Raw genomic sequence first — 26346 nt, 5'->3', positions numbered from 1 at the left:
CACTTCAGGAATCCCCCAGAGTCTGGGTCCACCACTGTACACAGAGCAGCTTTCACATCGCTTATCAGTTGGAGAGGTACACTGGTACATTTCAACACCAGTCCCCCGCTCTCTCCCCCACTCTCCTTCCCCCCCCACTGCGACCCTGGCATTGTTAAATATTAATATACACAACCTTGCTGGAAACCCCCCCACCCCTCGTCGCTCAGGTCTCAGGGCTCAGAAGAGCCAAGGTAAACATCGACAAATCATCTCCTTCAATGGCTCTGACACCTGTCTGATGAGGACGGAACACAGCGAGGCCCACGATCCAATCAGGAGTCTGGAATGAGGAGCCGGAGCGCAGGGACCTGAGGGGGCGTCGGGGTGACGCTCCGAACGTGGTCGGCCTTCCTCTCACCCGTCTCACGTTTTGGCCCGGCGTTCTGGAAGGCTGCCGGGGTGCGTTGGTTCTATTCAAAGGGATCGCCCCCCTGCTGAGAGCCCCAGACCCGGCTCCATAGGCATTCAAGTGTACACAGTTGTGAGAACTGACTATATAGGGCAGGATGGTGCGTGTTGGTGTGTGTGTGTGTGGGCTGATGAGAAAGGCTTAGCGCCACATACAAAGGATCAGTATATAAATGGGAAAAGTACCACATCAAGCTTCAAAGGCTGTCGAGGGCTAATTTTGAATGCTGCACGTAGATACACCATGGTCTGACCTCTGTGAACCCTGAAGACATGGCTGCACTGGTCGTGGATGTGTTTTGCTGAGTTGTACTGTATACGGAGCTACCCCTTGAGCTAGTGTTGGTGAAAGTTCTCAACATATTTGGACTGAATGGTTAATCAACCTTATAAGGATATATCGCCCATCTCTAATCAAACAGCATATGGCTAGCCAATGCTCCAGTCCAAATAGGGTTCTTTCCTAGAACGAAAGAACATCTTTAAGTCCAGCTAGCGTTCTCAGTACTACTGACTCAATTCAAAAATAGAGTCCAAACACCCTCTCTCTCTGTCTCTCTCTCTCTCTCTCCACTCTGCATTTCCCTGGTGAAAGCATATTCGGTGTGTAAAAAAATCTTGGTATGGGTTCCAAGGCAGGAATGTTTGGGCTTTGAGAAATCCAAACTGGAGGCTACATGAGCACAGACACCATGGTCGTTGTACGGAGGATCGTCTGTCGTCCATTGTCTGGATTCTGCAGCCTCACCCCTCGAAACACCACCTCCCTTCTATGGTAAGAACAAACACAGGGTGAACCTCTTCAGGGAGTCTCCTCGTCTCCTTTGTCTCCAAACACAGACCCCCCCCTCCCCTGCCGGAGGCCCGCTTGGGTCTCCGGGTCGCCCCCGGTTACCACGACGGGGTCGAAGCTCCTGTGAGGCGTCACAACGGACGAAGCAGGCGACGGCGGGGAGCGGCACGCAGGAAGAACACGACTCTGTCACGCCCCTGCCTGGGGTCTTCTGGCTCTGTAGGGCCCTGGTGGGTTGAGTTCTCCCTGCTGGTGGGTCTTCTGGCTCTCTGGGGCCCTGTTGGGATGAGTTCTCCCTGCTGGTGGGTCTTCTGGCTCTCTGGGGCCCTGTTGGGATGAGTTCTCCCTGCTGGTGGGTCTTCTGGCTCTCTGGGGCCCTGTTGGGATGAGTTCTCCCTGCTGGTGGGTCTTCTGGCTCTCTGGGGCCCTGTTGGGATGAGTTCTCCCTGCTGGTGGGTCTTCTGGCTCTCTGGGGCCCTGTTGGGATGAGTTCTCCCTGCTGGTGGGTCTTCTGGCTCTCTGGGGCCCTGTTGGGTTGAGTTCTCCCTCCTGGTGGGTCTTCTGGCTCTCTGGGGCCCTGTTGGGATGAGTTCTCCCTGCTGGTGGGTCTTCTGGCTCTCTAGGGGCCCTGGTGGGGCCAGCGCTCCCTGCTCCTCTCCTTCTCTGCTGCTTTCTCATTCCTTTTCTGTCGTTCTGGAAAACTGAGACCAGGCCTGAGCCAATGTTTTCTACAAGAAGAATTGTTATTTCACTCTTTTCTGACATGGAAAAAGACTAAGCCAATGGGTGTGGGGTTTGGCTCTGCAGGGTCTAAAACACTGGGATTCACTTCAGACTTCATGCTACACACTGCTGCACTTCCAATGCTCTGCAATGCTTTGTATTTATGTATGCCAAATGCCAAAGGAATGTTTACACTGTTCAGGATCTGAATATCCATAAACAGACACATTGAGGGTAGTGGACATCAGAGTTGAGGCGTCTGGAGCCCTCATCCTCTCAGCTCCATATGTTTCACATTTCAGAGCAAACGATCTTAGATATACACTGAATAAATAGAGGTGAATTAAGTTATTTTTTACTTTGGAGAACTCAGCAAAATAAGACAGAGCCGGAAATGTGTGGTCAATCATATAGGACTCTGTTCCACATAATGTGAGTTGAATAGGTCAGTCATTTTATCACAGCCAGCAGGAATGAACATTTGGAACATTCAAGCAAACAGGTTATGAACAGTCCTTGACTCAACGGAAATGTAGAATTCCATGTCTTTAATCCCAAGTGTGCACTCTTAGAATTGACCATTCTAAGAGGAATATATGGGGTGTTAGAATGGAACATGCACCAACAACTTGTTATTTCCCTCCAGTTCTCACTCATTCATTCCTTCCATCTAGGCTTTTTCGATACACCTGCACAACCTAACAAGGCGGTCTCCGTGCTGGCACGCCGGACCGCAATCACACACCAGCATGCCTCCGCGATGTGCACGCTTTCCTCCTTTTGTTGAAGCACAACGGCAGCACATACTGAACCTGGCGATGTTTCCTGCAAGTGAGTCAGTAAGAAGCGAACACGAGAAAGGCGTTTCTTATTATAGTTACGAGGGGCGCGCAGCTCAAGAGGCTGGGAGCGCACACACAGCGGGACGGGAATCGGCAACTGTGGGATTTACGGTGTCGCCCTTAGGGTCGTTACTTCCTCCTCAACCGGCTCACTTTCTTCGGTAGTAAATCATTCACTTGGCCGGTAGCTGCCGGCCAATAATAGAATTGTATTGTGGAAGCGACAGTGACTAAAGCACGCCTGAGTGGAATTGTCATTCTACAGAGACAGTCAGTTTAAGCATTCTGAATATGTCAACTGAATTACAATGCAATTTTTATATGGCAGTGTTCGGCTTGACATCTTCCGAAAATACTGCAGGTTAAAGTTAAAATAATGAACAGATAATTTTATATTCTAATAGTATTGACTTAAAAGCAGTCGACTAATGCCCACCTACGTCACTTTGAGCATTGACTGGTGGCATTGACCAACAACACTGACTATTATTTGACTGCAGTCATGGTGTTGTCAACAGGGCAGGAGTTTGCTATAGGCTTGCGCCGGCCCTGGTTGTCAAGATGTGGTCATGGTGATCATATATATATATATCTATGATGGTGACTGTCATCACCAAGCTTCACCTGGACCACCCCATACTCAGCATCAGAAGAAAGGTACAAGTTGAAACCTTCAGACAGGAGGACTGTTGAACATCTCCAAAGACCCACCGTTGTTGTTGCTCTTTGTCTGTAAACAGGCGCAATCAACACTCCCCATCTCAGATCTCAAACAAAGAATGAATACACCCGCAGATTCTTTTAGCCAGGGGACTTTTCATTGGAGAAAACAAGAGGAAGTCTAAAGCAGACAGGAGAGTTTCCCTTTTAGTCAAATAAAGACACAATTATTGTGCTAAAAAACAAAACAATTGTGGGCGCCTGGAACAATTCCAGGGGACAGAATACCTGTATGACTGGAATCATGCATGCATACAAGGACAATTGATCATTATGATGTCACAGTGGTTATCCCGAGGGAGCAATACACTGAGATTAGCAACCAGGAAGTGATGAGGCAGTGAACCATGGTAAACATAGCCTATCCTTTGATACAAGTCCCAATTGGAAGCAACACTCATGTTGTCATGCATACTTGTGAACTCACGCACTTAAACACTCAAGGTTATTACACATTACTCATTATAATAACTCCTCACTATTTTTCTTTTATATTGTTCTGGATGTTTGGTCCATTGCTAATCGTCCTGAAAGGGGAGCCAGAAAAATGTCCATTATAAACACAGGAAGTTGTATTCAATGTGAAATAGCTCAGCGCCATGGTGGAGGTCAATGTAATATTGTTGATCTGAGGAAGCTTGTGTCCTGCTACATAACAATACCACAAACAGAGGTGGGTCCTGGGCGGACATCTTGGAACAGGACAGCAGTAACCTAGAACCTCGTTGGCAGCAACAAGTGGAACGATTTGACTGTGTGTCTGTGTGAGAGAGAGACAGAGAGAGACAGAGAGAGAGAGAAAGAGAGAGAGAGAGAGAGAGAGAGAGAGAGAGAGAGAGAGAGAGAGAGAGAGAGAGAGAGAGAGAGAGAGAGAGAGAGAGAGAGAGAGAGAGAGAGAGAGAAAGAGACAGAAAGAAAGAGAGAGAGAGACAGAGAGTGTGACAGAGATCGAGTGTGTGCATTTATGTGTTAGTGTGATTGTGTTTGTGCGTGTCTGTGTGATTTTGTGCATGATAGGGACTCAAGGGTCCCTCACAACATAAAGAGCTGGCTCAGAGTTTTGCCAGAATCATTTTCCAAACCAGTTAAGGGGGGATTTTTTTGTTTTTTTCTCCAGAAGGAAATGCAGCAACCTAGAAGCTTTTGTTCTTTTGTTACTGTTCTCAAGTGCCCTACTTGGAGAGATTATTGTCCAGGGCGTGTTTGACTCTGGTTGCATGCTGCTATCACAGAGCCCAGATGTGCCGATAGACCTGACGTCTTGATTTAAAGAGACCTTCCCTGGCCACCGAGACCTTGGGAAGGATACCATGACTGTATGGTACATGTAAACAATACATCAACTATACAAACTAATTTCCTCTGGATTTGTAACCGTTGGCCACGTTTGCGGAGAAGACATGTTGAAATTAAGCATAACAATTACATTTGACGTAGGCTTCTATGGTCAAAGGAAAAACAAATGTGGACTTCTTAATTTGATTATACTATAAGTTGTGTATTATTATAACGGACCACCATCATAATCATAAATCATAATTCAGGCTACAGTTCTGCCAGTAGCGATGTGAAGGTGGAACGCAGAAATCGTTGAGTGTGCTTCCCTCTATTGAACAAATGTGGATACTGCAACTGGAAGATTTGCCAGTTTAATTCGTGGTGCATGACGAGTGAGCATCAAATGTTCATCAAAAGCATCAAAAGTATGTGCACGTGTGTGTGTGTGTGTGTGTCCTTGACTGATGCCCAGGTAGCAGTCAATCCACTCTACTTGCTGATTCAGTTATTTAATTACTTACTTTAAAACAATTCACCAACAGTTTACATTATAACGTACATTCTTTGAATCTGACATATGTCTCATAATCAGTAGTTTATTAAAGCACTTACTGTATTAATTTGGTATAATAAGGTTTTTTTTGGCCCAGTATGGCTGATGTTCACTTATAATATGCAGCATGCTTGTCATTTTTTAATTTTCTCAAACGTATCAAATTATTTAACTTGCCACTTACAAAAAAATGTATGATGCCAAGCCATTTAACACGATTCTTTTATTTTTATTTGTGTGTATCATCTTATTACATAAAACGTGCTCACGCCTGCCGTTGGTCCAGCGATAAATCTGATTGGCTGCAGTATTTTGTGTTGCGCCTGCCAAGTACGTAATCTTTCCCAAAACATACGGTGGTCAACACAGACAAGTCACCTATCTGATCAAGGTAAAAACAAGCCACCGTGAATAGCAGTCGCTAACATATTGTTAACATGTGCCCTAATTTACGAATGTGATTTTATACTCACCAAAAACGCGTCAGCTGTTTGGCTATAGGAACTGACAGCGCCAAAACATGTGCAAGCTGACTCTTACACAAGACGGCAATGTCACTTTTATAAGCACTCGAGGCTGGCTCAACTTCCACACGTACAACGCTGGGCAGCGACAATGGCCAGCATGACATAATACGTGCTGCATAACCTTCTTTCTCTCATGCAATCTTTTCAATGTGCATATTAGGCTAATGTTGCAATGTGCAGTTTTGCGTTATCAACATCTGCATCGTACTATGCCAGCTAGCATTTGGTTTGACTTGGTTGCAATGTTTTTATGATTAGAAATGATAGTGTGTGTGTGTGAGAGAGACAGATAGAAAGAGAGAGAGAGAGAGAGAGAAGAAGGGGGAGGGAGGGAGGGAGGGAGGGAGGGAGCGAGAGAGAGAGAGACATATATATATATATATATAGAGAGAGAGAAAGAGACAGAGAGTGTGAATGAAACAGTTGAAAGATGTATTGCATTCAACGAAAAAAACGACACATTCGGAAGGGCACTCACATGGCTCTGCATAATGTTCAATGTGAATTGATACATCGGTGTTCTGACACCAGAAGTGAATCACTTTATCCACCAGCAGGTCATGTATAAAACCCCTCTGCTACCTGTTCTTCTCTCACTCTCATCCCATCCACAATTTCACAAACAAACACTCCCTCCTCTGTTTTAGCCCAACAGGCTGACGACAGGCAGAAGACCTCAAGTAGGACAAACTGACGGACAACCATGCCGACAGAGACTTTACCTGAGCCCCAGACCATACGTGCGGTGAACGGGGGGGCGAAGATCATCGTGGACGAGGATGTTCTCAGGTACCTGCGGGGATGAGGGGTGGTGGGGTGCGTCTCTCTGTAGATGTAGTTTGTTTTTCCACCTTGACATTATATGAAATGTATTTATAAATGTGGTACATATTTAACTTGTACTGTCTGGTGCATTTCTGTTACCTCTTCTCTCCCTTCCTCTTCCTCTCTCTCCCTTCCTCTTCCTCTCTCTCCCTCTCCCTTCCTCTCTCTCTCCCTCTCTCTCCCTCTCTCTCCCTCTCCCTTCCTCTCTCTCTCCCTCTCTCTCCCTCTCTCTCCCTCTCTCTCTCCCTCTCTCTCCCTCTCTCTCCCTCTCTCTCCCTCTCTCTCCCTCTCCCTTCCTCTCTCTCTCTCTCCCTTTCTCTCCCTCTCTCTCCCTCTCTCTCCCTCTCTCTCTCCCTCTCTCTCCCTCTCCCTTCCTCTCTCTCTCCCTCTCTCTCCCTCTCCCTTCCTCTCTCTCTCCCTCTCTCTCCCTCTCTCCCTTCCTCTCTCTCCCTCTCTCTCCCTCTCTCTCCCTCTCCCTTCCTCTCTCTCTCTCTCTCTCTCCCTCTCTCTCCCTCTCTCTCCCTCTCTCTCCCTCTCCCTTCCTCTCTCTCTCTCTCTCTCTCTCCCTCTCTCTCCCTCTCTCTCCCTCTCTCTCCCTCTCTCTCCTTCTCTCCAGCCCAGATGATCTGTCAGAACTGCTAGCTGAAGGGACAAAGGAGTCACATGACAGGGCAGAGAACTGCCAGTTTGTCAAAGACTTCCTCAGAGGGCGAATCAAAAGAGAGCTCTTCAAGGTTAGTTGACAGTGACCGTGCATGAAGGATGTTAAAATCGTATGAAGGACCACTGTTTCTCACGCTGTCTTGTGCTTTGTCTTCATTGACCTACACAACTTGCACACTTTTAAATGAAGTGATCACTTCTTGGATTTGTGAATGAACTGGTGTGAGGGGGAGAGAGAGAGAGATATTCCTGATTGAACTGGTGTCGAATGGATGTTTTGCCCACTGTCTTAAGTTAATAGGTCACATATTTTCATTTTACCATTTCCTTTGGCTATTTTTTTTATATATATATATATCTCTCTCTCTCCCCCTTCCTTCTCTCCCTCTTCTTTCATCTCACTCTTTACCACTTTCTTTCTTTCTCTCTCTTCCACTTTGTCCCCCCCTATCTCACCCCCTTCCTCATACTCTCCTGTGGTCTAACATTACCTCTCCCCTTCCCCCTCTCCCCCCCTCCCCCCCCCTCTCCCCCTCTCCCCCTCTCCCCCTCTCCCCCTCTCCCCCTCTCCCCCTCTCCCCCTCCAGAGAGGGACGGTGGCTCTCTACTTTGTCTACTCGGCCATGGAGGAGGAGCTGGAGAGGAACAAGGATCACCCCCAGGTGGCTCCTGTGTACTTCCCAGCAGAGCTGGACCGACAGGAGGCTCTGGCCCAGGACCTGGAGTACTTCTACGGAGAAGACTGGCAGAGCCAGGTCAGTTCTAGTCTCCACACACCGTCCAGCTCCAACAGAGCTAGGTCGGAATCCCCGCCTGCAACTGACGAGTTGTGCTCCGCCCCCGACCCTCATCTGGCCCCGTCCACGACCTCCTGCATTCCCCCCCCCCCCCCCCCCCCATTCCCCCTCTTCCTCTACCCTCACTCCCCTAACCACCTCCACCCCTCTCCACCAGGTGAGCGTGTCCCCAGGTACCAAGCCCTACGTGGACCGCATCCACCAGGTGGGGGCTGAGGACCCGGTCCTTCTGGTGGCCCACTCTTACACTCGCTACATGGGGGACCTATCAGGGGGCCAGATCCTGAAGAAGGTGAGCACCACAGATTTACATCAGCTGTGTTAAGTTAGAAAGAGAGAGAAAAACACAGGTTTGTTTTTTGTGATTGTAGTTCAAAGGTCCAAAAAAACAAACACTTTTGAACTATTGTTTGTTCTAACATTAACAATCAAATGGACGAGTTTCACCGCCCCGTGTTTGATGAACCCCCATGCCCCCCGCACAAACCCACCCGTCTGTACCCAGGTGGCACAGCGGGCGCTGAAGCTGCCGTCCTCGGGCGAGGGTCTGCTGTTCTACCAGTTTGAGGGCATCCATAACGCCCGGTCCTTCAAGCAGCTGTACCGCAGCAGGATGAATGAGCTGGAGCTTGATGCCCACACCAAGGACAGGATCATAGCCGAGTCCAACAGGGCCTTCGCGTTCAACATGGAGGTGAGGCCGGACATTAGGTGGAATTGATGATTACTGGACAGTAATTGTGTGAAGGTGCATGATAAAGTTGAACTCGAGCCAGCCAACGGAAAGGTATTAGTGTTTGTGATTGATTTCTGACTGAAGAAATTATAATTCACTACACCGGTTTGAGTGAAAATTAAACTGGTCCTTATTGTATGACTTTGCGTATTTCATATTTTATTTTAACTTTATTTACATCTGCCTCACTTTATCTGTGTGTGTGTGTGTGTGTGTGCAGGTGTTCACAGAGCTGGAGCAGGTGGGGAGCACAATCCAGGAGGAGGTGCAGGACGCAGGGCTGGGTCACGGGCACGGAGGAATGGAGATGCAGGGAGACATCAACACGTGTCCTTACTACGCTGCCAAGATGGGTACGTTACCTGGACCATCTGTACTGGACTGCCTGTAGAAATGGTATGGTCCAGTATAAATGGCATAACCCAGTAGTACAGTCCAGTATACTGTTAATGGTATGATCCAGTATAAATGGCATAGCCCACTAGTATGGCCCAGTATACGGTTAATGGTATGGTCTAGTAGAAATGGCATACTCTCAGTATATGGTATGGTCCAGTTTGGACCGTACCATTTCAACTCGTCCCCTCTCCTCTCCGTGTGTTCAGCTGCCAGCGGGAACACCAGCCCTCTCTGCCAGATGGCCATGATGCTCCTACAGCACCCAACCTGCCAAGTGGTGCTGGCCACATGGGTGGCTGCTGTGGCGGGATTGGCTGCCTGGTACCTCATGTGACCTGTCACAGACAGGTTCAGCCAATCCAGTTTGAACGACAACGAAAGGAATGTTTTTTTTTTAGCTCTTTCTTGTTGTTTTTCTTTCTCGTTCTCCGCCTCTCTCTCCCCATCCCTCTCTTTGTCTCTTATCTTTTTTCAGTCATTGGTCTCTCTATCCCCATCTTTCTCTCTATCTCTGTCTTACTCCAGATGTTTTGACATCTCAAAAACTGTAAATTCACTGAGACAGTCACTGTCTAAGGTCAGGTCACCCAGGAGACCATTTTAGTCATTGAGCATGCCATATTTGGATGCATGGGGATCAATAAACTAATGCTACAACTGCTACTAGTGCTAATGCTGCTAGTGCTGCTACTACTAATGTACGACTGCTACTAGTGCTAATGCTGCTAGTGCTGCTACTACTAATGCTACGACTGCTACTAGTGCTAATGCTGCTAGTGCTGCTACTACTAATGCTATGACTGCTACTAGTGCTAATGCTGCTAGTGCTGCTACTGCTAATGCTACTAGTCCTTATGCAGTCGATGTGAAATGGTTGAACTCACTCTTCTAGCTTTTGGTTAACGTAGCTGGTAAGTAGTCGCTCTTGCGAGTCAGAGGTCCTGGGTACCAAGTACCAATGTGGGTAAAGTCGCGGTTGGACTGATATAAAAGAAATTCTAGAATTCTAAGTCAAAGCAAATCTAGAATTCTTAGTTAATTGTGGTACTTTGGTATTGTTAATCAACAAACTATTCTGAAGCTTTATTTTGACACTCAGTGTATATATATATATATATAACAGAGAGTAAAAAAGGAGAGAAGAATGAGAAATTTGCGACACAGCTGCTAATGCTACTACTAGTGCTACTATTGCTAGTACTGCTACTGCTGCTAGTACTGCTAGTACTGTTCCTGCTACTGCTGCTGGTTGTAGCTACTGCTACAGCTACAGCTATTAGTGTATAACCCCCTAACCCTAATGGGGCCAGTAGAGGACCATTGACCATTACCTTGATCTGGCTAGTCTGGCCTCTGTGTCTGTGAAGCCTTTGATCGAGAAACGGATGGATCTTTTGGGTGATTTAATCTGCTTTCTTCAAGACTTGAGTTCAGCGTGTGATTATTTGGTAGACTTTCTCAATTCACTACGTGTTCAGTACCCCTCTGTGTGTCTGTTAAAAGTTATGTAACCATGCTGTATGAAATGCAATATGTAATGGACACAAACCTGGATCCCAGTTAGTTATAATAGAGCAGATAATAGAACACAATCATGATAATGGAAATGTTGTTATCAATGACAATAATTGAAACCAAAATTGCATTTTGCAAGTCCCATTGCATGCTGTAGTGAATAGTAAACTCTTATGTAATGATGGATAATAATGATGTAAGGTATTTTATTGTGTAACCTCTCAGTTGAAGGTTAAGAGGAAGTTACAGTAAACATGGAGCTTTTATTGTGACGAGAAAGACAGCAAGTGGTAAAAGGGGGTATTGTTTTGACGGGGTGTCTGTGTTGGAATAAAGTGAGAGGTGCAGTGTCGTCTTGGTTCCGGCATTGGAAATTAATGTCTTTATTTTAAAGGCAAACCTGAGTCTAGACAATATAAGAAACCTTCGGTTACAATTACACAACGGGACACTCGGGCATGTGTATTTATTTTACAGGATGTGATGTATTAAAGGGGTGATAGAATGCAAAGCTGACTTTACCTTGTCATAGTTGAATAACGACAGTTCGGTGGGATAAATGGACATACAGAGAACCTTAGTCCCATTGACACCTCTTTCCTCGGCAAATCTCACCATTTGAAACTGACGCTGTAAAACGGGCGAATCCCAACAAAGCTAATAGTTGACGTCAACTCGGTGGCTGTACCTTATTGGGCTCTGAGTCTGGTCTGTACCTTTGTCACGCCCCATATTTTACATACACACCAGCCCACTGGTGTTCTGGACCCGGAACAGAAATGGAGGTCGCTTAGATATCCGACACTAGTTGTTTAGCTGCGCCCTGCTTTGTGTACTTCCACGGGAATTACGGAAGTTTTGGAAGATATTGAACATGAACCACGGTCGAAGATGCAGTGTTCCAGGCTGTAGGCCTACGGGGAATGCTTATACTTTTCATAGTCTTCCCAAAGAACCAATTACTCGACGTGCATGGCTGATGTTTGTGTTTAAGATCCCTGTTGAGATCGACAGTCAGTTAGAGCTATACATTTGCTCAAACCATTTCACAAAGGACAGTTTTAAAAACCATGGACAATTTAAAGCAGGATTTGCTAGCATGCTGTTGCTGAAAAAAGGTGTTGTTCCGACCATATGGTCATCGCAAGATGTAAATATAATTTTGTCGCTAGGCTAACAATTAGTACTAGCAATGCTAACGTATCTTGGATCTAGCATAGGTTGAGAATGTGTTTATGATTTAGTTTATTGGCAATGGAGCTAACGTTATTTCATTTTCCTGACTGTTTCATTTGAATAAATAACCAGTGTTGTCATGCAAATCTACAATTCACGATCCAAGTTTGTCCATATCTTTGACAAGTTATTTTGTAAATTGTATTTCAGCCAGATAGAGCTTGTCTATCTAGTTAACTGAAGCTGAGTAGTATAACGATAGTTATGGTTGCTAAGCTGTAACGTTACCCACTTAAGTCGATCCCAACTAACGTCATTTCAAATTATATCTAGTCAATCTGTTGAAAACTTATGTAGATACAATAGATTTATTTGCACGCTTTTGTTTCAGATTACATCACATGAAGGACACACGAAAGACGCATCATGCCAAACAGATACTGGAAGTGTGGCATCTCGCGCGACACAACTGTCTCTTAAGACATTGGGACCTCGCCTACGCAGTAAAGGTAACCGTTCAAATTATTCTTACAAAACCAGACGTCTTATGGTGTTTGTGTGTTCCAAACATGTGTAGCATTATGAATTTGTAGCAGTTAGCAGAGCAGTGTTATCCAAGTATGTTTACCATGATGACTGGGTACTTTTATCAATTATGTGAGCCATTCACAACAAATTATCAAACTATTCATAGTGTGAATACAATTATCCATCTGTATTATCACTGATTGGTCTGATCTCAAATCAGTTGCATCACCTTTTGTGGAGGCTGGTGACAATTATTTGGTCAATAGGTATGAATGGGTTTATAAACAAAATATATGAGTGAATAGTAAGTAAATTGTGTGTTGAAGATGCCTTTTCCATTTACTTGTATCTCAGCAGTACACTGTCCTTACGCACTGAGCAATCCATAAAACATCCCACTAAAATGGTCTCCCCCTCCCCCTTTGAAGCCATACAGACTACATTGCCATGCCAAAGTGTGGCAGTAGGCACAACGGCTCCTTCAGTTTCTGGGCCATCATTGTCAAGGCCAGCAAAGAGACCTTGCCTTGAATTGGAGGAGGAAGAGGAAGAAGAAGAAGAAGAGGAGGAGGAGGAGGAAGAGGAAGAAGAGGAGGATGTTTCCCATGCACCCACCGATCCTCAAGATTCCACATCCGATCCAGCACAGTCCGTTACCACAGAGACAGACTCATCTCTTTCGTAAACAAAGTTCATCGTATGGGACATGTCTTCCATGGAAACCCCAGCACCAGCTCACAAAAGTCCTGTTGGCCAAGTGTCTGCATTGCCTGCAAAGACGACAGGGTGGAAAGGCACACTTTATTTTATTTTTTTACAATTAAAAAAATATATATTTTAGATTTCACTTTTACACAATACTGGATGAATGTGTTGAAACAAAATAAATTTGTCATTTTGTTGTCTTGATCAAACCGTGTGTTTTTGTAATATGTTGAACCAATAATGAATGCGTATTGGTTATAAACATTTTATCTATATACTGTAACTGCTAAGGATGGTCAATCATACAGGTTATCTCCACAGGAACCTGGGTCATTCTTCTCATGACCTGTAAAAACAAACATAATGACCCTGCTGTTGTTTCATAATTTTGAATGAGCAGAAAGCATAAAGTAGGTTGAGTAAATGTATCTCCAGTTTTAGTTACCTGAGGTATTGCCCGGTGTCGTGCCAAGTTACTTATCCCTGCCAGGATTTGCATCCCCTGGGCGTGTTATTTTCAGAGGCGATACACATATCAGGTCGTTTTTGCACCTGATATAATGTGTAGCCCCTCCCCTAACATGCAAAGGGTCTACATCACGTGAAAAAACGCCCTGATATAATGTGTATCCCCTCTGAAAATAACACACATGATGGCAGGACAAACCCTTTGCATGGGCCATTTTCAGCCCATCCAATGTTACATACCCTATTCAAAGACCTTAAGGAACAGTGTGAAATAAATAAAAAACAAACCAAAACTTGGATGGTGTTTATTTTTTCTCTGTGTTTGTCCCCAAGAGAGACTTCATGCGGTTTATCAAGCACCTCTAAACGGTGAACAGTCATCTGACCTTATCACTGATTAAGCCAGACCTGGTTGAACCACTTCCTCTTGAGGGTTAATGGAAAACAAGCTTGTGTCGTGTCTGCAATCAAAACTTGTCACTGGACAGACTTAAAAGACATTTAGTCATTTAGCAGACATTCTTTTCCAGAGCGACTTACAGTAAGTACAGGGACATTCCCCTGAGGCAAGTAGGGTGAAGTGCCTTGCAAGGCACCCCACTGGGAATCGAACCGGCAACCTTCTGGTGCCGGTTCAGGGTCTTGCTCTTCTAAAGCCTGCAACCATCCATCTGTTATCATACCTGACCTGTCTGGGAATTCTGGGTAATCAGCACAGAACACCGCCCAGCCACAGGCCTTGTTAAAACCCTTAATAAAAACCACTCCTCTTGTGTTCAAGTTCAAGTCTTTTATTGTCAGATGCACAGAACAACACAGGGTCAGACTAGGCACTGAAATTCTTAGGACAAGACAACGCAAAGCAACCTGGGATATCATATAAGTACACAGAACATAGATTACATCTACGATAAGCTCAAATATAGTAAACCTCCTAATATACAAACACTACACAATATTCAATACTTTACCCTTCAACATTAACTTTCTTAGGTCCAATCGTTTTTACGATGTCCTCTACTCCTACAAGGGTTATTCCTCCCTTCAGATTATTGCATGTTAGATTTTTATCCTCAATTCGCCATGAGGCCATATTATATTAAAGTTGATACGTGGGTTTTCCATACATATGTGAGGTTGTCTCTTGCTGTGGTCAAGAGGTCACACAGCGGGCTAGTGACAATACACATAGATTGGAGAATGTGCACATTAATCTGCGGAAAGGGCAACATGCAGAAAATAGTATAAAAGATGCGCTATGACCACATCACCTGTGTGTTGTTATCCTGTGCCTTAAGCTGTGGATGGGGACTGTTTAAGGACATGTTTTGGTGGCTACTATATCTGTATGTTCCAGCTCATGTATATAATGTCCATCTGAGAGACATGTTTCTCACTCATGCCAACCACTCTGCCTGTCGTGGTGACCTGATCCGAGCAGCTCGCTTTAAAAACAAAGTCAACTCTTTTTCATTGTGGTGCTTTCCTTGGCCCATCCTCTGACAGAAAATCATCGAACACAAGTGGTGCCCCCTAAAATCGACTATACTTTATTATTAATCAGCATAACTAAAGAGTAATCTGCACACCCAGCAGTGAGGACAACACGTGAGGAGAATCTGGACTCAGCCATGGTAAGTAGTGGGAGGTGGGATGGAAATGGTTGATTACATCGGCTTCCCTTATTGGTTGTCGTGTTAGTATAAAGTAAGGCAGGTAGTTGGTGGAGGTGGAACTGTGTGTATGTGTGTGTGTGAAACGTCTCAGGTGATATTGAATACTCTTCGATTCTTTCATCTACATACAGTAAGTGATTCTTCTGTGTGTTTCGAGTGCAAGCCGAAATAATCATGTGTGATGATTACTGGATGCAAGTTCAGGTTTCAAATGGGATAGAACTGCCCTCATCTGTCAGTGCAATCAATTTGAACAGAACTTTAATGATTTCTGGGTGCAGTCTCCCTCTCTCTGTCTTCCTCTGTCTCCGTGTCCAGTTGCAGCATGGCCGCCTGTCTCCTGAGAAGGGGTCTGTCTTCCTCTTTGAGACCCAGCCTGCTCCTGTCTGCCTCAGGTGAGAGATGGAGAGAGAGAAAAAAGAAAGAGAAAGAATGATGGTGAAAGAGAAATCTCGCTTCAAAGTAATATTTCTGCTTATTTATTTGTAAGTGACAACTGGTATGGGTTCTATGAGTAGTTTCCCAGTTCATTACAAATATGTCAACAAAGAGTTGTGTATTTACTCAATGAATAGGAGATGGAGAGACAGAGGGGGGGGGGGGGGGGGGGGGGGGGGGGGGTAGAGAAAGAGGGAGGGGAATAGAAAGAATGGGTGCAAAGGTGAACTTGAAGGACAGATGTTAGAATGGTCTGGTACTGACTGGTTTTGACAGGCTGTATCCTGTGTTTCTGAGGACTAAGGCTTTACCACTGTTGTTTACTAAGACCTACTCTCAGAATAAGTAATAGAAATTCAAGATAACCACCCCCTCCCCTAACACTCCCCTTCACTGTTGAATTACCCAACTCGGAGTCATCCTAAAACTGACATAACATTTTAAAGAGTAGTTTGTTCAGACCTGTTTTAACTGATATTTTACTTTTAATAATTTCCTTTGATAACACAAACACTTATTTACACTATCCACATAGCGCTGACTGTTGTACTCTGTGTGTCTGTTAGTGCTGTCTGGGTTAGCACTGTAAACCCCCAGTACTACAAACCTGTTTCCTTTGTGTTCAGGATGCCGTCAGGCCAGCGAAGCTGTGGCCAGGGTGGTGGAGGAGGTGGAATACACTGGTCCTCAAATGAAGACTGAGGTTCCAGGTCCTATATCGAAGGTGAGAGTGTCAGTGTTGACTACGTTGACAACATCTCACTGTATGCAAATGGATATACTGTGTATACTTGTGAAGTTCAAAGTCAGGAGTGAATCTAACCTTTGCCGCTACACAGTACTAGACCAGTGACCTCTGTGACCCCAAACACAATATTACCAGGATGTTCTGACTGCTTATATGTACTGGCCCTACAAACAACTTACTTCCACATTTTATAAAGTTATCAAATACTTTCTCCTTTGTCCACAGAGTCTGTCAAAACAGCTGGAGGTTGTTCAGGTGAGTTTCTATTTTCGGTACCACTGTAGGGGTTTAAATATTGGCCAAACAACCAAAACTAATTCCCCTATGGTTTAAAGGAAGATGTGTATTAGAGTATTAACAGTGTATTAACATGAACCAAATAATGCCAATACAAATAGAATTACAGTTCTCTGACTCTATGGGTTAAATCAGAGCAAGAATGGTCAAAGTAAGGTTAAAATGAAATATTCAGTTCAAATTCAAGTTTTTTTTATTGTCAGGTACACAGATCAACACAAGGTCAGACTGGGCATGGAAATTCTTAGGATATTCAAATAACATTGCAAATGAATGGAATCATTTACAAGGCAAACATGTTATAACATGAAGGTTAACTCTTACCTACGCTACCATGATCATTGTAAATCAGAGAGACAGCAAGAGGTGAGCAAAGAGAATTAGTACAAGGACAAGCCAGAGCGGAGGAGAAGGTCTTAGGAGTTCAAGAATCCACAGAGCAATGCTTCACCATTCCCTTTATACACAACAACCAATCAGACCACTTCTTGACCCTTACTTATCAACATATGACTAGCGATGCTACAGTAAATTACACAATGGGGTGTAAGAGCCATCCAGTTGAGACCCTGTTGAGCAACTCCAGATTGGTTGGCAGGTTGACACCCACCCTTACACCACTCGTGTAATATATATATTTTTTTTTACATAATATTCACACAATCCATGATTCAACCAAAGTCCATCTTATCTTAACGGCTCTATAAATAGCCTAGTTCTCCCGGAGAACGTCAGTTCATGCACGCGTGACACATTCTCCCGTTCCCCCCTGGCCTCAGAACGTGCTGCAGGTCAACTTCTTCTGTGACTACGACGAGAGCAGAGGGAACTACCTGGTGGACGTGGATGGGAACCGCATGCTGGACGTCTACACCCAGATCGCCTCCATCCCCATAGGTGTCGGAAAATTCCGTAGATTTTTTTAACTGTTTAACTTTAACCGAAATGCCAAATGGTTTAAAAAAACGGTTTTCCTTTTCTCACAGGATACAATCATCCAGCTCTGACGAAAATCATGACAGACCCCATGAATCTGGTGAACTCTAAAAGCCTCCACTTGTTTTGATACAGTTGACAGATCTGAATGCCACTGCATACTTTACTAACAGGATGTGGTCATCTCGTGTGTTCATCAGGGTGCGTTCATCAACAGACCAGCCCTGGGAATGCTGCCCCCTGGGAAATACCCAGAGAAGCTTCTGGGAGGTCTGATGTCGGTAAGAATGACCTATGACCTGTGACCTATCCTCACCTACCTTATGACTGAAGGCGTGAGGGGGTATTACTTCTTTCATTGATGTTGTTAGTCAAATGTGTTGAATGCACCTTTGCATACCTCATATAAGTCACACACAATTCACAGTGTGAATAAGATAGGTGATGGATAACATTTGAAGCCGTGATCGGCGCGTTTCCCCTGTGTGACCACTAGGTGGCGCCCAGGGGCCTGGCTCGAGTGCAGACCATGGCGTGTGGCTCCTGCTCCAATGAGAACGCCTACAAGGCCATCTTCATCTGGTACAGGGTGAGCACCATGGCAACAGCCCTCACAGTGTGCTGGGTCAAACACACCAGTACAGACACCATTTACATTGTTTTCAATGTAAATGTGTTGTCATTGTTTACAATGTTTTTACATTTAGTCATTTAGCAGACGCTCTTATCCAGAGCGACTTACAGTAAGTACAGGGACATTCCCCCGAGGCAAGTAGGGTGAAGACCTAATGGCCTCTTAGAAGGTTCTCCATGATCGATACAGTTTATTGAATTTTGGTGTCGTTATTCTCTTAAGTCGATCTCCTTCGGAATCTAAACACAAGCGTCAGATAGCTGGCGCAGTGTTTAAATACACTGAATTGCTGTCCTGTGTTGCTGTGTTGTGTTTACCCTCCAGAACAAGCAGAGAGGACACAATATTCCCAGTCAAGAGGAGGAGAGAACCAGTGTGATTAACCAGGTGAGGTCATGCTACTCGACCACAACCCTCAACCCCAAACACTGGATCCCTCACTGGAACCCTCATCCATTTGTGCAGTCTAAATACACTGGAACCCTCATCCATCTGTACAGTCTAAATACACTGGAACCCTCATCCATCTGTACAGTCTAAATACACTGGAACCCTCATCCATCTGTACAGTCTAAATACACTGGAACCCTCATCCATCTGGGACAATTGCATGTTGCCCAACCCAGTAGTAGATACCAGTTGTTGTTGGGAAGTGTTGTTGAATATGTTGAGCGTTGTGTGTCTTCCTGCAGGAGCCTGGATGTCCCGATCTGACTCTGCTGTCCTTCATGGGTGGTTTCCATGGCAGAACACTGGGTAAGACCTCTCTACTTGTATAGCCAATGGCAAATGAGTGCCTTCTGAATTGGTCTCAATAAACAAATCCTACGCACAGAAAACCCACTCACTTACTCTACCCACATTCAATCGACATATCAATCTCTCTCTCTCCAACCCCTTCCACCTCTCCTTCCCCAGGTTGCCTGGCGACCACCCACACCAAGGCCATCCAGAAGGTGGACGTCCCGACGTTCGACTGGCCCATCGCCCCGTACCCCCAGCTGAGGTACCCCCTGGAGGAGCACCATGGGGAGAACAGCCAGGAGGAGGCTCGCTGCCTGGAGCAGGTCAGGCCGACAGGAGACCCCCCCCCTCTGCTCTCTGGATCCTCCTGAGCCACTCTGCACTCCTTCTGTGCTGGGCTACGTTCTCCACTCCTTTTCTCTCTTTCCTTTTTACTCGTCTTTTCTTTCCTCTCTCCTCCCCCCCCCCCCCTTCTCTCTCTTTCCTTTTCTCTCTCCATCACAACCTCTCCTTTCACTACCTTTTCATCTGCAAGCCTGTGTGGTCCTTGGTTGTTTTTGTAGTCCAACATCCTTCCGTCCGTCTCCCTCTTCTCCAGGCGGAGGACCTGATAGTGAAATGGGCCCGGAAGGGACGACCTGTGGCAGGGGTCGTCATTGAGCCAATCCAGGCGGAGGGAGGGGATAACCACGCCTCTTTTGACTTTTACAGGAAGTTAAGAGGGATTGCCAAGAAGGTAAAGGAAGGAAACGTTGCATGTGTTTATGTCTGTATTATTCTGAATCATCTTTTCATTTGCTTGGCTGTTTCCATTCATACATTCCATTAATTCTCTCCTCTGTTACGTCACCTGTCCATCAGCATGGTTGTGCGTTCCTAGTGGATGAAGTGCAGACCGGGGGCGGGTCCACTGGGAAGTTCTGGGCCCACGAACACTGGGGATTGGACGACCCTGCTGATATAGTCTCTTTCAGCAAGAAGATGTTGACAGGAGGCTACTTCCTCAAGGACGAGTTCCAACCAGACAAGGTAGCAACTGTACATGTGGGGTCAGGAAATAGGATCAGTCTGAAGGTTTCTCCGCACAACACATTAACCTTGGGGAAACCCTGTAGTTTCTGTTGCCATGGAGATTCAGGTTCCCTTCCCTGTGTTCTCCCGTTCAGCCGTTCAGGATCTTCAACACCTGGCTCGGAGATCACACCAAGAACCTGTTCCTGAACGAGGTCATCAAGGTCATCAGGACGGAGAATCTCCTGGAGGAGGTGCAGAGGTCAGGCAGGGTCATGCTGCAGGGCCTCTACGACCTCCAGGTGAGCCGCACGAGTGTGTGTGTGTGTGACGTCAGCAGCTTGGTCAGAACGGTGTGAAGTGCGAACAGGGAGCAAGCAGGTCTGTGTGTGTGTGCACACGCGCTCACCGGCGCTTGTGACGTGGTCACATTCCTGATGATGTGGATGTTAGGAGTAAATCCCATATTTTAGATCCCTCTCTTTCCTTGCTACCTCTCTCTCGTGCCAAGACCAAGTACCCTCACCTCCTCAGCAGAGCCCGGGGCATCGGGACCTTCTGTGCGGTGGACGTGAGGGATGAAGACACTCGCAACAGCCTCTTGATAAAGGCCAGGAACAAGGGTAGGTCCTAGCACAACCTCCCCATGTTCTGACCCAGTACAACCCCGCAGAACGACCACACACACACCCAGCCGTCCTTGAACATCACTCAAGGCAGTAGGAGAATTCACGACGCGAGTTCGGAAGAACGCGAGTTCGTTCGTGTATGTGTAACCGATTTATGGTTGTCTAACTCCTTCGTTAATACCTCAAACATTGTCCACCCCCACCCGCTAGGTGAAAAGCTAGGTGGCTAAAGCTGCCAAAACCTCTACCTACAAATACCACATATATATAATATCTTATTCTATGTGTTACACCCACACAATGGGGTTCTCCTTGAGCTCTTGACGTTGTTGAACTGTGGTTCTGCAGGGTTGGTGTTGGGGGGCTGTGGAACCAGCTCGATCCGGTTCCGCCCCTCGCTGGTGTTTAAGGAACGCCACGCCCACCTTTTCCTGGACATCTTCAACGACGCCATCGCTGAGCTTAAGTGAGGGGCTGTAACGCCCCACAAACAGTTGTTGAGACGGTCTGGTTGTCTGCAGTGTACACAGATGATGTCAGATACTGTGAATTACTTGAGGTGCACTCGGCAGCAGTGAGACCAGATCAGGTCAGACCAATGCCAGTAGTTTGTGAAGCAAATCAAAACACGCTTCAGTTAACTGTAAATACATTCATGTAACTGATCTGTGTCAATCATCCAGAGATGGCTGCTATTCAACAAATTCATATGACACGATTGCACTCATTTGTTTCCAGGGCAAAACTGTAACTGCACGAGTTAATATGTACAGTTCTCCCTTGTCCTGTCAGTGGATTATTACATGTTGTAGGAGTATAGTATCCTAGCTGACTTGTGTATTGCACTGCTAAACTAACAGTGATTGTATTGTTGTGTCCTGCTGAGGTCAAATAAAGTTGCTGTATAGTTTTAAATAAACTTTTTTTTTTCTCCAATATATAGGTCCTTTGAGCTTGACATTCTGAAAATCTGCCACTGACTATTTAACTGACAAAGCACAACAATTATTCATTTTAATTTTAATATACATAATTCCTTGTGCAGAATTGTATTCACACACCCTGCAGTATCAAGTAAGGGTTCCAAACACTTTTTCAAAGATATGCCGGTCTACCACTCGTCCGAAGCGGGTAGAGAAATAAAGTGTATCAGCACGACTATAGCGTTTCAGTTTCAGTATAGGTTCACCGATTGAATCCCCCGCATCTCCCACGGTCATCACATCCGACACCGGCATGTAAACGTCAGTCCGTTTGCCCCAAAAAGTCAAGTGAGATACCCTGAGCGTTGTCTGCGCCGAATCCACGTACATCATCCCCACGACGCGTCGGAAGAAGTGACTCGCGGTGTACAGCATTGTACCGGCAAAGAGCGCTATTCCGGTGGTGTAGACGACTAGGAGGTCCGACGCGTCTCCTTGCAGATACATGTAGTAGACAGGGGGAAGTAAGACCACTGTGATGCCTGTCTGGAGCAGTTTCAGTCTGGATACCGCTCTGAGCAGCATGATGTGGGGTAGTGAGTAGATGAGGGTGTACTTTTGACTCGACAGGTCTGAGCATTTGGCGAGGAGGACGTGGGCTGAGGGTGAAGACAGACCCTGGGGGCTGTGATGCAGGAAGGGGGTGTTGCGGCCACCGCATGGCAGAGAGGGTGCGTGAGGTTGTGTGTTGAGGAGAAGTCGAGTGGATAGTCTTCTTACTAGACATAGCCCTCTGCGGTGGGCCAAAGCCTGGTGGGTCAGACGGAGAAGAAGCGTTGACCTATGCTGGGAGACACAGAGAGACACAGAGAGACATGGACAGAGGACGTAGCCTACATTAGAGTTAGATATGTGTTTAGCAAAATAACATGTTATAGCCTACACACAAATACACCCCTGGGATCAGTGAGCTGTTAATCCACTGTAGAAACAGTTCTCTTGCTCAGTCGGCAAGATAGCAAGTTAACTGGCAGATATGACAAATCTCAAATTGAAAACACTGTAAAACGTAGATAATTCGTAAAGTAAAACGTACCATGACAGCCGTTGTCTAGTGAAAACTTATAGCGAAGTAATAGACATTTGTTAAGCTCATTTTGCAAGCCAACTAGGTTATGTTATGGACATACGAAGTTGCCCTTCAACCACAGGAAGTGGTACATGCTGGAAAAGAGGCTTGCACGATTAGGAAATTACGCCCTCAAGTGGTTAAGAACTGACAGTTCGAAAATAATATCAGAAGTATTTTTATTTAAGTTTTCTAAATTTTGTGAATACACAATATAACAATAATATATACAGTACTGTGTCCAAACTTTTGACTGCACTGTTACATTATAATTCTTTTGCTACATTTTATCAATACAAGCCTGGTGGACACAGCTAGGCGCGTGCATTGTACATGACGTGCTTCCGCCAGCTGAACTCGCCAGCCGAGTTGACAGGTCAGGTGACCATGGTAGCTGGGCAGCATTTCAGTGTTGGCTACTTTACAACGTAATTATTACTTTACTGTGCGGCGCATATTTACAAGGATTCATTGATCAAATCAGCTGTTTTCGACACGGTAGTTGATTAACCCGTTCGAGGAATAGTGAATGCAGAGAAAAATGCAAGCTTCCATTAATAACGTAATGCTTCTACGTTGCTTACTTTGGTTCCATTCTTAAGTTTTTAATTAACTACAAAGTAAACTGCGAGTACGAACGGCCAGGTGAACTGCCTAGCAATTGGAAAACGGAGACAAAATGCTGCAGCTCGGAGATGAAACAACGCTGTTCTCGGTTGTTTTCGTGGTGGCTCTGCTTAGTACCAGGAGTCCGCTATGGTCCTCTGTCCTCACCGCCTCGCTCTACATCTTTCTGCTGATGTTCCGGTTTCCCCAAGTCCCGTCTAGCCGTACAAGGCAGGTGCTGCGGCCAGCCAGGGGGACTGTTGGGTCCAGCGGGGTGTCGGTGGTCGCTCACCGGGGTGGTGGACATGAAGCTCCTGAGAACACAATTGCTGCCATTCGCGAGGTGATTATAGAGCAACGAACACATTGAAAACACATTAAATACTGTTTCTTTGATAGCCCGTGTGCTATTTAAACACTCAGCTGCATCATGCATGATACCCTAGCTATAAAAGAAGGGGCAGAATCTACGCGTGTGAATCCAATGCCGACGATGCGTCATTTAAGTTCATCTCCGAACCGCATGTTTGATCCCGGAAATTATCACGATCCCAAAACAGGCCAGTAAGAATGGGGCCACTGGGGTCGAGTTGGACCTGGAGTTTTCTGCCGACGGAGTTCCCATTCTAATGCACGATGACACGGTGCTGCGGACCACCAACGGACAAGGGCCCCTCAACCAGCTGACCTTCTCCGAACTGAGGAAGCTGGACGCCTCCATAAAGCACAGACTCAGGTGCGAGAGAGACCCACAGATAAACCGAGTAAAGTTGTTCATGAGAGGGGGAGAGAGGGGTGGTCTGCCAGGGAGAAACACATGGTATACAGATCGTTGAAGACTGTAGTCCAACCATCACTATTTTTAAATTGAGAGTGACCCGGGCTGGTTCCAAGATGGTTCTTTAAAGCTAAATATTGATGTTGTTGTTTTTTGTGAACCTTCAGTGACAGGTTTGCTGGAGAGATGATCCCTACTCTGCAGGAGGCCGTACTGGAATGCATCAAACTCCAGCTGACAATCTACTTTGATGTCAAAGGTCACCCCGACAAGGTACATCCAATCATAGACATATATACATGTATATATGTCTATACAGCCAATCACACCATTCGTTGTTCCAAATGAGGAAGTGTGGATCTTTTCGTTTGTCCGTTAATGCTTCTGTCAGAGAATCTAGAACTGTTCCTGCTGTAGTTTGCACTATCGTTGTCCTCTTGGTCCTGTGTGTGATGAAATGCACACATGGTACAGTCTAAAGAGGAGGAATGCATGTCTGGATTGTTCTGGTCCTCTTGAGGTCAGGCATCAAAGCAGGGCTTGTATTGATGCACAGCTGCAACAGGCACACCAGCTGGACACACACAGACACATACACATACATAAACTCACAAGCAAAAACAAAACCCCACACAAACAATTGCAGACTGTACCTGCATGTTACCCCCTCCCCAAACACACGCACAGCACGTGCACACACACAGTAAAATGTCCCTGTACAATGTTCTGTCTTCCCCCTTGCTAGTCGGCTGCTGCTCTGAAGGAGATTTATCAGAAATATCCAGTCCTCTACAACACCAGCATTGTCTGCTCCTTCGAGCCCAAAGTCATCTACAGGGTGAGGTGAAGGGCCTGCCAAGGGGGAAGTGGGAGGGGTTAGGAAGTAGCCTAGCGTCTAGCTCTGTTTTAATGGACCTACTCTTTTTCTCTCGCACTCGAATCTTTCCCTTTCTCTCTCACTCTCCCACCTGCCATTCTTGTCTCTCTTAATACCTCTACCGCTCTCTCTCTCTTTCTCTCCATGGTCTCTCGCCCCTTAAACCCTCATGTTTGGACTCCCAGATGAGGCAGGCTGACCAGGAAGTGGTCACAGCTTTGACCCACAGACCCTGGAGCCTGTCTCGACTCGGCGACGGCGAGCCACGGTTCTCGTCACTATGGAAACACCATTGGACCCAGCTATTGGACGTGTTTCTGGACTGGGCCCATCACCACCTGCTGTGGAAGCTTTGTGGAGTCTCTGCCTTCCTGGTGCAGAAGAACTTTGTTTCCTCGTGAGTTTCTCTGAAAGGAGCTAGGTTTACAAAGGTTCAGAGGAAACTAGTCGGCCATCTTAGTGTGACGGTTATGTAACAGACGTGGTCTTGCAAGTTCCGTCAGAGTTTTCCGGATCGGTGTTTATCCTTCACCGAGGATCAAACGCGCCCTCTCTGACTTCCTATTCAGCTAGCTATTCAATGACGCCGGTGGCCTTTTACATACTTGAGGAGTGAGTTTCACCGATTCACATCGGCACCAATGTGGTGCTTGTTATAAAGAGAGAGAGTAGTATGCAGATTTATTCTGTGTAAATGTCTAATGTCACCTTGCTTTTGTTACACAAACCCTTGTTCTGTGTCCTTGGTCTCGGGACGATGTAGTCCAGAGAGTGGCTTAAACCTCTACTGATGTTTCCTTCTCTGATCCCTTTGTCTCCTGTGTCCTTGGTCTCTCAGGGACTATGTGCAGTACTGGGCCCAGAGAGGAGTGGAGGTGGTGGCCTGGACTGTCAACACAGACGTGGAAAAGCAATACTACCAGGAACAGCTTCAAGTCAGCTACATCACGGATAGTTTACTGGAGGACTGTGACCCCCACTACTGACCATGGACTGTTATACACACACACTTTGAAGAACCTCTACTGTTTAAAATGCTTTTTGCATTAGTCTTTTCTGATCTCTCATCTACTGAATCAGTAATGTCTGTGGAGTAAATGATTTAAAGCGACAAAAAAAACTAATAAAATAAAACAATCGGATATCCTCTCATTTCTGACCAATTTAGATCATTACCTGTTTACCGTCCGCTGACCCAGATAACACAGTAGGTTAGCACCCG

The 26346-nt window shown here is 45.9% G+C and overlaps 4 protein-coding genes and 1 long non-coding RNA gene across 10 annotated transcripts; 4 read left to right on the top strand and 1 right to left on the bottom strand.

Moving 5' to 3' along the window:
- The first annotated feature begins 5683 nt into the window (after positions 1 to 5683).
- hmox2a (heme oxygenase 2a) lies at positions 5684 to 9939 on the top strand. The gene is made up of 8 exons (XM_047044203.1): positions 5684 to 5750; positions 6534 to 6675; positions 7328 to 7445; positions 7962 to 8129; positions 8329 to 8463; positions 8677 to 8865; positions 9128 to 9260; positions 9513 to 9939. The coding sequence occupies exons 2-8, from the start codon at positions 6590 to 6592 to the stop codon at positions 9638 to 9640; spliced, it is 957 nt and encodes a 318-aa protein (XP_046900159.1). The 5' UTR covers positions 5684 to 5750; positions 6534 to 6589; the 3' UTR covers positions 9641 to 9939.
- Positions 9940 to 11518: 1579 nt separating this feature from the next.
- Positions 11519 to 13439, top strand: LOC124483671. Its single transcript, XR_006957888.1, has 3 exons — positions 11519 to 11971; positions 12389 to 12506; positions 12954 to 13439. It is a non-coding gene; the product is annotated as an uncharacterized LOC124483671 (long non-coding RNA).
- Positions 13440 to 15416: 1977 nt separating this feature from the next.
- LOC124483695 (4-aminobutyrate aminotransferase, mitochondrial-like) lies at positions 15417 to 21732 on the top strand. 3 transcript variants are annotated; one of them, XM_047044237.1, is made up of 16 exons: positions 15417 to 15504; positions 15656 to 15769; positions 16439 to 16536; positions 16786 to 16815; positions 17637 to 17754; positions 17844 to 17893; positions 17994 to 18074; positions 18290 to 18382; positions 18752 to 18814; positions 19120 to 19183; positions 19346 to 19494; positions 19770 to 19907; positions 20033 to 20200; positions 20338 to 20484; positions 20717 to 20805; positions 21160 to 21732. In XM_047044237.1, the coding sequence occupies exons 2-15, from the start codon at positions 15700 to 15702 to the stop codon at positions 20762 to 20764; spliced, it is 1317 nt and encodes a 438-aa protein (XP_046900193.1). In that variant the 5' UTR covers positions 15417 to 15504; positions 15656 to 15699; the 3' UTR covers positions 20765 to 20805; positions 21160 to 21732. The 3 variants fall into 3 exon arrangements, with proteins under 3 accessions (XP_046900193.1, XP_046900191.1, XP_046900192.1); XM_047044235.1 differs by having other exon boundaries at positions 20694 to 20805; XM_047044236.1 differs by having other exon boundaries at positions 15434 to 15769; positions 20694 to 20805.
- Positions 21733 to 21791: 59 nt separating this feature from the next.
- tmem186 (transmembrane protein 186) lies at positions 21792 to 22999 on the bottom strand. 3 transcript variants are annotated; one of them, XM_047044240.1, is made up of 2 exons: positions 22831 to 22971; positions 21792 to 22627 (listed from the first exon to the last, which is right to left on the bottom strand). In XM_047044240.1, exon 2 carries the CDS (start codon positions 22317 to 22319, stop codon positions 21882 to 21884), a length of 438 nt encoding a protein of 145 aa, XP_046900196.1. In that variant the 5' UTR covers positions 22320 to 22627; positions 22831 to 22971; the 3' UTR covers positions 21792 to 21881. The 3 variants fall into 3 exon arrangements, with proteins under 3 accessions (XP_046900196.1, XP_046900197.1, XP_046900194.1); XM_047044241.1 differs by having other exon boundaries at positions 21792 to 22575; XM_047044238.1 differs by having other exon boundaries at positions 21799 to 22580; positions 22831 to 22999.
- A 220-nt stretch (positions 23000 to 23219) lies between these two features.
- On the top strand, positions 23220 to 26266 carry gde1 (glycerophosphodiester phosphodiesterase 1). Of its 2 annotated transcripts, none has more exons than XM_047044137.1 (6): positions 23220 to 23812; positions 24030 to 24205; positions 24415 to 24520; positions 24993 to 25085; positions 25310 to 25498; positions 25963 to 26266. In XM_047044137.1, exons 1-6 carry the CDS (start codon positions 23543 to 23545, stop codon positions 26077 to 26079), a joined length of 951 nt encoding a protein of 316 aa, XP_046900093.1. In that variant the 5' UTR covers positions 23220 to 23542; the 3' UTR covers positions 26080 to 26266. The 2 variants fall into 2 exon arrangements, with proteins under 2 accessions (XP_046900093.1, XP_046900092.1); XM_047044136.1 differs by having other exon boundaries at positions 25310 to 25521.
- The last annotated feature ends 80 nt before the right edge of the window (positions 26267 to 26346 follow it).

Source organism: Hypomesus transpacificus, chromosome 21 (genome assembly GCF_021917145.1).
Source record: "Hypomesus transpacificus isolate Combined female chromosome 21, fHypTra1, whole genome shotgun sequence".
In the NCBI taxonomy this organism is placed as follows: Eukaryota; Metazoa; Chordata; class Actinopteri; order Osmeriformes; family Osmeridae; genus Hypomesus; species Hypomesus transpacificus.
This window is presented reverse-complemented; position numbering and strand designations above follow the sequence as displayed.

Bases quoted from the DNA above. Each gene is read 5' to 3' on its own strand.
- LOC124483695 (XM_047044235.1), top strand. From the start codon at position 15,700: ATGGCCGCCTGTCTCCTGAGAAGGGGTCTGTCTTCCTCTTTGAGACCC. The intron at 17,755-17,843 runs GTGTCGGAAAAT...CTTTTCTCACAG, and splicing joins GATCGCCTCCATCCCCATAG to GATACAATCATCCAGCTCTG. The intron at 20,485-20,693 runs GTGAGCCGCACG...TCTCGTGCCAAG, and splicing joins AGGGCCTCTACGACCTCCAG to ACCAAGTACCCTCACCTCCT.
- hmox2a (XM_047044203.1), top strand. From the start codon at position 6,590: ATGCCGACAGAGACTTTACCTGAGCCCCAGACCATACGTGCGGTGAAC. The intron at 7,446-7,961 runs GTTAGTTGACAG...CTCCCCCTCCAG, and splicing joins TCAAAAGAGAGCTCTTCAAG to AGAGGGACGGTGGCTCTCTA. The intron at 8,464-8,676 runs GTGAGCACCACA...GTCTGTACCCAG, and splicing joins GGGGCCAGATCCTGAAGAAG to GTGGCACAGCGGGCGCTGAA.
- gde1 (XM_047044136.1), top strand. From the start codon at position 23,543: ATGCTGCAGCTCGGAGATGAAACAACGCTGTTCTCGGTTGTTTTCGTG. The intron at 23,813-24,029 runs GTGATTATAGAG...ATCCCAAAACAG, and splicing joins CAATTGCTGCCATTCGCGAG to GCCAGTAAGAATGGGGCCAC. The intron at 25,086-25,309 runs GTGAGGTGAAGG...TTGGACTCCCAG, and splicing joins AGCCCAAAGTCATCTACAGG to ATGAGGCAGGCTGACCAGGA.